The sequence below is a fragment of the Eufriesea mexicana genome, unplaced genomic scaffold (genome assembly GCF_001483705.2).
Source record: "Eufriesea mexicana isolate 0111107269 unplaced genomic scaffold, ASM148370v2 scaffold3508, whole genome shotgun sequence".
Taxonomy (NCBI): Eukaryota; Metazoa; Arthropoda; class Insecta; order Hymenoptera; family Apidae; genus Eufriesea; species Eufriesea mexicana.
In genome coordinates this window covers 129693-138749 of record NW_016911531.1, presented here as the reverse complement: position 1 = coordinate 138749, position 9057 = coordinate 129693, and the positions used below count along the sequence as shown (strand labels likewise).

At 51.4% G+C, this 9057-nt stretch overlaps 1 protein-coding gene across 13 annotated transcripts in view; it reads left to right on the top strand.

The window, feature by feature from the left end:
- HDAC4 (histone deacetylase 4) overlaps positions 1–9057 on the top strand; it is a 24451-nt gene that overhangs the window by 8853 nt on the left and 6541 nt on the right. For 4 of the 13 annotated variants that reach the window (XM_017904889.1, XM_017904888.1, XM_017904881.1 and 1 more), the window contains exons 3-6: positions 7566–7625; positions 7775–7935; positions 8162–8266; positions 8717–8842. In XM_017904889.1, coding sequence (XP_017760378.1) covers positions 7566–7625; positions 7775–7935; positions 8162–8266; positions 8717–8842 — 452 coding nt within the window. Of the gene's footprint in view, positions 1–2056; positions 2077–3206; positions 3223–3433; positions 3504–5371; positions 6243–7565; positions 7626–7774; positions 7936–8161; positions 8267–8716; positions 8843–9057 lie in introns of those variants that run through there. The other 9 variants (XM_017904879.1, XM_017904880.1, XM_017904886.1 and 6 more) reach the window with 9 other exon arrangements.

Genomic DNA, 9057 nt, shown 5'->3' with positions numbered 1-9057 from the left:
CCTTCTCTCATTCTCTCTTTCTTTCGGGCGTTCGCAAACTAACCTAAAAACGCGAATGCCCTTTTCGGTTGGTTATCGATAATCGCGCGTGTTCGTGTTTCCTTCTTATTCTTTTTTATACCGCCGATAGTCACGAACGACGACAAAGGCAACTGCGACGATAATGACAGCGTGGCGATCATGGTCGTGTCGCCGTTTTCGTTTCCGATGAGTCAGTAAAGCATCGCCACGGTCTGTCGGGGTGGTGGCGCCAACGAGTTCGCGCGTTTGCCGTACGTTTCACGATTGTTTGAAAATACCGAGCACGCGTACCGATAAAATCTACTTTCCGCGTTTGAAATTCCACGCGTCTCGCGGCGCTAGCGTCGTTTCTTCCGGTTTCTCCGGTCTTTCCGGTTGTCCCTGTTTGCCTTTACATACGCTGCCTCGTTAAGAGGAAGCAACGACGGTCAGATATATCGGACAGGTGATAGAACTGTGGATAGGTCCGCCTTCCACTTTTCTACACGATTCTTGTTGCCGCCGTTTCGCGAGATTCTCGCGACCGATTCTCTCTGACCGCTCATCGTTCTCTCTAGTGGCACGAAAACACGAACGTCGGACGCACGGTGAATATTAATGCGTGTTTTTGCACGTGTAGACGTTTATTTTTGCTCGTATTTTTAGCAGCTGGTATTTTCGAACGGGACCGCCACTATTTTTGTCCTAGCACCACCGCCATACGGCGTATTACCGTCGAGAGAGACCACCTACGAAGCGAATTTTTTCCCTCTCTTTCTTCTCTTCTACGCTACTATTCTACGCTTAGCCGCGCGAATGCGTTCGTTTCGCGCCGATGCAGCACCCCGCGTGACTCTCCGTCTTGCATCTACCACCTCGCGAGCTACACGCGAGCTACACGCGAGCTACACGCGAGCTACACGCGAGCTGTTCGCTCGCTCCGGATCGGAAATTCGAAGCGCTATCCGGATAATATAGGACTAGAGAGAGGATGCTGCGAGTCTTCGGACGTACCGAACGTTCGTATCGATTCGGCTATTTCGAGCGGAAGGTAGTTTACGGTATAATTGCGCCAACACATAATTAAACGGAGTTACGTGATCGGCTACGCAAATAAACGTCCGAATGTGAACGGGAATGCGAGCGTAACGGCGGTGTCGTTACAGCGAATCGAATTCGAGTACGATTCGTGGACGCGCGAGATATCGCATCGAGCCTGATATATATCCCAGGAGCAGGAGCACACGTAGTATATCTGTCGTTCGGTATAGTTTCTCGGAATTTTCAAAGAAACGAATCGGTCGTGATCGAACAACCATTCGATGCGTAACGAATGCCGTTCTCGTGTTCGAGTCTACCCGAGTGCTATTTCGAAGGGGTGAAAGGGCCGTAGCTAGGTAAGCAGCTAAAAATAACGCCGGTACATCATATCGAGCGGTCGTCTATAAATAGTCGGAAGTGACGAGAGACCCTGGATGGATTGGAATCACGAGCGGCGCTACCCAACACGCGCCTCCTCGCCCCTCCCCCGCCCCGCCCTTCGCTCTTCTTTCGCTCTTCCTTCTTTTTCTTCTCCTCTCGTCTCGCTCCAACTCGATCGATCGTAATTAACAACGGACGTTCATTGACGATGTTCGGTCTCGATACGACGCGATGCCGCCACGCGTGTATTCATGGCTCGTATCGAAGGAATAGCCAGTTCCGTGGTTGATTCCTGGTATCATGGTCGCAGCCGTGTCGTCGTGCGGTAACCGAAGAAACGGAGATGCCGTTTATTCGGTGATCGGGCGACGTAACGCGAAGCGAGTGGAGGAACGCGTATCACGCGGCAGTGCGGCATTCTCGCGTAACTACGACTGTTTCGTTACCGGGGTTCCCTCGGTCGATCGATACGATCGAGCTTTAGGGTGGAGCGACGGAGCGAGAGAACGGTAGGAGATGGTTCAAGAAGGGGTGACCTTGTCTCCTATTTTCGGAAGGTAGCTTTCTCGCCACTTACCATCCCGCGGGCTTTATTCCGAAAGGAATCGGAATCGAAGATAGACGTGCAGCGAGAGATACAAGGGAAGAGTAGTGGTAGGTGGGGAAATCGGCGAGCAGAGAAAAACGCGTAGTTATCGATCGAATTTAAATAAGCGTTTGCTCGCACCGCCAACGATCGCGTGTCCGTTGGAAACACACCGATTCTAATGTCTCGAAAAGACTTTCGCGCGCGTTTCACCGCCGAACCGGCTCCGTGTTTGCCATTTCCTCTCGACGGATCGCGCTTGCGGGACATTCGTACCGAACATTCCTACCAGTCGTACGTATTACGTAACCAACGAATAAATTGCCGCATCGGTTATCGATACGTCGACAGTCGATTTCTATTTCCGCGTTCGATTAGAAAAACCGCTATCTAGTTGCGAAAACTCCCATCCCCCCCCCCCTCTCTCCCTCCCTCCCTCCCTCGCTCCTTTTGCTCGAAGAAAGTGTGCATCAACGAAGAGCAACGACGAGAGAAGGAAAGACCGAGCCGTAAGACGAAGATACGAAATCGTCGAATCCCCGGTTATTCTCGGTCATCGCTGTTTTTTCATATATTTTTCTTTTTCTCCTTATTTTCTTCCATTTGTTTTTCGCGGTTTTTCGACGAAGGAAGGAGACGCGAGGCGTTGAAAACGGCAGAAATAGGGCAAAGGAGGACAACAGACTCGGTCTAGTCGGCGGGAAGCGACACGACACGACGCGACGAAAACAGCCGAGCGAGAGACACAGACGAGTCCAAGTTGTCGGCCGTGGTCGCTGGCGGTGGTGATGGTGGCGGTGGTGGCGGTGGCGATGTTGGTAGTGGTGGTCGGTTCTGGAGCGAAGCTGAAACGTGGAAAGGACGGAGAAAGATGGTGAACGCGGTGGAGGGGAGAAAATAGTAATGTGGCAGCGGAGAACGGAGCAGCGTGCAAAGGCAGCGAGAAGGCGGCAGAAGGGCAGCACTTGCGACTAGGTGGCGGTTATGGCGGCGGCGGGGAAGGAAGAGGAGAAGGAGAGAAGGTGGAGAAGATAGTGGAAGCGAAAGAGGGTGAGGCGACGGCGACGGAGACGGAGACGGCGACCAGTGGTGTAGAAACTTGCTGGCGACGAAGAGGAGAGGTGCACGAAGCGAAGCGGTTTCACAATTACGTCGCCGACGGTGCGCGCGCTCGCGCGAGAAACACAAATGTGCTCCGAACGCAACAATACCGGGTATCTATAAATAGCCAAGATTCGCGAGCCTCGCGAGGCAGGGCGCTGTCATCGTGCGCGCACGGTACTCTCGGAGAATGAGAGAGAATCGCGAAAGAAACGGTAGCGCGCATCGCGCGCGCAGTTCTCTTTCGTTATCCGTGACGTGCACTCGTGGAAGCGAATCCAAGCTTCTACCTTTAAGTTCCGTTCTTCGTTCGGAGTCCTCTTCGTTGTCATCGTCGTTATTGTCGTCGTTGTCGTCGTCCGTTCGACTCTCGATGGCTCGTCTTCGATAAAATGTAAGCCATTATTCTTGACGCTTACGACGTTTACTTGTGTTTTCGAGCTACAGTCCAGACTGATTCATCTTCGTAAACTCTCTATCGGCGGGAGGGTTACCGTCGTCGAGATCGCCTGGTGTGTTATTTCTTGTGTTCGGTTGGTGCTGAGAGTGGTAACAGTGCGCCGCGATATGGTGCACGATGGTGACTAAATCGCGTTTCGAGTTTTCTCGTTCGGTGTTCGAATGATAATACATCGTGTAGACATCGGATGCGCAGTGTCGCCATATACCACCGTGCGAGCGAACCACGGTAAACTTCAGCCGAAGGAAACGCGTAATTTCGTAAACGCGTATTACGCGTGTGATCTCGCGTATTCGAGTAATCGGCCTTTCTCTTCCGCAACAGGAGTCACATTTGCCTCGCATCATCCGCGTTTTCCTTCTTTTTTCTCTTTTACCCTGTTTCTCGTTATATCCTTTCTCTTCCTATTATCCGGTAAGAGCAACAACGGTAAAATTTGCCACCTGATTCTGGAATTCGAGAGGATTTTTTTTTTTTTTTTTTTTTTTTTTTTTTTTTCTAAACCGCCGTTTCGAGGTTTTCGTTTGCTTTTGCCGTTTACGGAGGTAATTCCGTGAACCATATTATTGGCGTTTATCGCGCTTCGTTTAGTCCCGTTGATGGAAAAGGTCATCGTTCGAAATCGCTCTATCGTATTTCCAAATCAGCCAGACACCTGTTGTGCACGGATGTAACATCGCGACTAGCATCGCTCGTGTAACTTGGTGGTATACAAAGTGACCGGGGTGCATCGATACTTTTCGTCTCCTTTGTTTCTTCCTCTGTTTCTTTGCCACGTTCCTGTCTCCCTCCCTCCCTCCCTTCCTCCCCCTTCCCCACCCTTCTCTCCCTCGACCGTCCTCCTTGACGTCCCTCATTCCCCCTCCAGCTCATTTACCCTTCTTTCTCTCTTCTTATCTCGCGCTATCTTTTCCCTTTTTTCGTGTTTTCCTTTCCGTTCTTTTCGTTCGATTTTTTTCGCATTCCAAACGAAACGAAAAGAAGCAAGAAAGAAGCAAGATGATCGGTCGCGTTATCGAACGTCGATTTTCGCTAGTCGAAATGTTATCCTTCCGTGCGAGTTTCGATAGTTCTCGATACTCGATGCCGCGTCGTAACAGCGTTTTCAACAGCGTTGGAATAAAAGACGCAAGAAGAAAGAGAAAGAAAGCGACGACGCTCGTGCGCGACGCAACGCGAAAAGTACGGGGAGAAAACGTTGAACTAGCTTTTCGAATTCACGTACGGTTTCGAACGTTATTCGCGATTAAGAACAGGGGAATGAACTCCGGTGGAAGAATGGGCGGGCAAGGAGAATCGTTGGCGAATCGTTGGCGAATCGTTGGCGTTCGCGAGATTCGCCGAGTTGGTGTCACGCGTTAGCACGCATGTGCGCGCGATTACGATTCATCGTGTTTTACCCACGTAAACTGACATTTGCGCCAGATCGGTGGTGAAAGCGCATGCGCGTACCACGAACGTTGCGTCCAAACGTCTTTTCGACTACACTCGATACGCGGCTATATTCTCGCGACTGGCAGGGTGACTCGGTACACGGCTCGGGACACGACTCGAACGTTTGGCTGATGGTTGATACGTGTTAATACCTCTTTTAACGACGAAAGAATCGAGTGACCGCGATTCGCGAATCCGTCGCGACAAAGAACAGAAACTGAAACGTGCTTGACGTCACTGGAGTCATTCCCGCCACTTAGACCAAGTCACGAGTTCAATTTAGAACGCGAACGGTCAAGTACCGTAGTCCGATTGGCCGTCCCGTTCTCTAACCTCTGAAAAAGTCGTCGAAAGGTTTCTCTTTTTCCGCTTTCTTTTTCCCTCTTTCTTTTTCTCTTTATTGGTTTTTCGTTGACGGGTATGCGGACGGTAGAACCGATTCTAAACGATGACCCGTTATCGTCGAGTGTTACGAAAAGTCAAAGATGGAGATAACGCGGTGGAAGATAGCGTTTGGTTGAACGTCGGTGATTCGCGTTGTTCCGATATCGCTTCCAGTACACGGGGTCATTGGTCTTCCTTCCTCTTGGTTGCTCATGACTCGAGGAAGTACGCACGAGATGTACACGCCCACGCGGTGAAACCAGCGCGATCGCGTCGTCCCGTATCGGCTGTTTCCCGAACTAAACCGTTCCTCTCGCCGTGTGTAACCTGCCATCCTCTATCTTCTCGATTCGTTCGAACCCGTGAAATCACGATCATTTACTCGTTGGCTAGTTTTCCCTTTTCTCTCAAAGATTTCTCTTTATCGCGGTTTGTCGCGGAAAACTCGAGACGGACACGTGATTTCAGCGCGGGACGGGGAATTTGATAATTTCGTTGGATCGGATCGGATCGGATCGGATGGAAAGGTGTCCTCGGACAGGATCCGAGACGAGTAAATCGAACGGGGCAGTACGAGATATGCGCTGGATCGCGTTAATATCCCTAGGATCGCGCAGCGTACCGTGTCCGATTGCGCTATCGTCGTTCCCGATATGCGTCGGACGGAACAATTAGGTACGTACTACGGAATGTCGGACATGTTCGAAGGAAAAATAACACGGGCCAGACAGAACTCGAATGATCATTGAAAGGAGAGCGAAGAGACGAACAGAGAAAATTGCATGTGTGCGTGCGTGCGATGGGGGCGAGAGGAAGAGGAGAAGGAGGAGACGCGTGTACAGTCGCGTTTAGTAGGTGCGTATATAAATGTCATCCTATATATAGCGAACGTTCGTCTAATCTTAGCTAGTCGGCCACCGGCCAGGAACACGAGTTAAAACTTACTTTGATTCTCTTTGCTCGTCCTCTCATCCCGCGTTCGCACCGACCATCCTTCGATCAGCCGACCACGCAGTCGAGTTTCCGGTCGAGCTCTACTTTTCTCCCACGCGCGTTCGCGCTTTCATTCCGAATACTCTCGGAATACTCTCGGAATACTCTCGCGACCTCTGCTTCTCAGCCGACTAACTGGAACGGGAGTTACCACGGAGCCACCTAGCCACCTAGCCACCTAACCACCTAACCACCGGAATCGTTTCGAAAGACGAAAGTATATTAGACCGGTAGCGCGTACGAACCACCACTGGTTTCGCTGAACGGACCGCGCGCGCGGTCACCTTTTCCTCTTTTTACATCGGCTACTACTCGCGCCTGACCTACACACCGACATTCGTTGGCTAATAATAACGGTACGCCGTGCCGAGGCGCCGATACCGCGATTCTCTTTCCGTTCCTTTCCAATCCAGTCGCCTCCGACATCGTCCCTGATCGGCCATCTTTCCTTCTTCCTTTTCCTTCCTCCGTTCGCCGCGTTTTCGACACTCGGCCGGGGACAAGGAAGAAGGAAAGAATATGGAGGCGTAGATGGTAATTGGTAAGGATAAGATTAGGAATTGGTAAAACGCGAAGAGACGCGGAAGCGAAGGAACCGTCTCTAACGAGGAGACATAGTTGGCCCCACGGTTGAGTGGCGTAAATTCGCGGAATTCGCACGTTCCCCGGCGTTCCCGTTGGAACAAACGATCGCGATCGCGCGCTACCTTTCGTCCGAGCTAACAGAAGCACGAAAGAAAAAGAGACGAACGGCAAAGCGAGTCTGTCGAGAAACGGCCCTCCTCCGCGATTAACCTTGGACTTGACTCGGAGGAATGCAGCGTACAGTGACCTCTGCTCGCCCGCTAACTCGACGCGAGCGTCGACTCGTTTGCACTCGCGCTCATCTTCGGCCCGTTGTCCGCCTCTTCTCGCTCCGTTCTCCATTCGTTTCAGACCACCCTTTCTCTCCCCTTTCTCTCCCCTTTCTCACCCCTTTCTCATCCCTTTCTCACCGAGTTCCTTTATTACCACTGCCACGCTTATTCTTCTTTCGCAACACGCGCGACTAGAGGGCGCTTTTCTTTTTTTCGTGGCAATCGCGAAATACCTACCTACTCGATTCGCGCCAGGGTACCCGTCCAGGGGCAAGGGTGTACCATCGCCGGAACGTTTATCGTGTTACCTCTTTCCCGTTTGTTTCAGAAGACGTGGGTTACAGAAGCGTTGAGATCGCGTCCGCGTTTACTCATCTGCCGCAGAAAGGTAAGTTACGTTCGACGAACGAGGACGATGCTCGTTTTCCATTCGTTTTCGCCTGGAAATTCGATCACCGCGTCGTGTCCTTCCTCTTTCGAATTCCAACCATCGCGTTCGTGTATATACGTACACGCGTGTATATGTACGATGCACAGAGATGGCCAGGGATACGCCAGGTTCGCCAATGTCCAGACCAAGAGACCTGGTCGGCGGTGTTGGCGGTGCTACGACCACCTTGACATCCAGCGGCTATCACGCCGCCTCTGGAGATCCAGCGAATCTCCATGGCCACGTGCTGCAACAAAAGATACTCGAGGTAACGTACTCGATTCCATTTCACGTCCACTCGATCGCGATTAACGAGTTGACGCGATCGATGCACAGATTCGAATACCCCGTTTCTCCGTGTGACCAGCGATGCCGATAATCGCGCTGCCAGTTTAATTGTCGTCGTTCCTCGATCCGATCCGGATCCAGTTGTATTCGAATCTGTGCATCGCGACGACATATTTCCGGACCACCTCGATCGTTAATATTTTCAGTTACAGCAACATCACCAACTTCAGCAGCAAATTCTACGTCAGCAGTATCAGGCGCAAGAACGACAACTGGCCGAACTACACGAGCAACAGATGCATCAGCTGAAAGTACGTAAGCTGCTCCGTTCGTTGTATCGTCGATTCCGTTCGTTTCGTTTTTTTCGTCACGGTTGCTCGCGTTTCCTCCTCGGAAAATAGTTACGTCGGACAGCCATTGCTCATCGAAGATACATCCTCGTCTTCGAATTGTCTCTTCGAGTTTCAAGGAATAAAATTTCGTTTTATTCTCGTCGTTTGTCTGGGAAAGAGAAATCGCGTGCACCATGTGAGATCGATTCGCGCGATTCGACTCGTACGTCTCTCTCACACCGTTTTCCGCTATTCGTCTGCCTTTTGTCTTCTTCCTGTCCTTGCACGCGTTTCAGCGAAATTATCGTTAAAAGTTACTCTCTCGTACGCGAATGTCCATCGGGTGAACGATGATACGTTTGCTAGTGGTTTCTACGTGTACGTTTAAAAGCGACGTATTTTTCCTTGCTTTTCCCTCTTTTGTTGTAGCTCTGGGAGCAGCAGAAGCAACTGGAAGAGCAAAGGAGAGAAAAAGAGAGACTCGAAGCGCTGAGGAAGAAGGACAAACACGACCATAGCGCGATCGCTTCGACGGAGGTGAAGCAACGACTTCAGGTACTTAAATGGCAGGCTGGGGTCGGTCGTATCGCGTCGAATCCATCCGCACCGGTCGACGATTTTCGTCCTCGTAGTCGTCGTCATCATCATCATCGTCGTCGTCGTCGTTGTCGTCGTCGTCATCGTCGCCGTCGTCGTCGTCGTCGTCGTCGTCATCGTCGTTGTCGTCGTCGTCGTCGTTGTCGTCATCGTTGTCGTCGTCGTCGTCATCG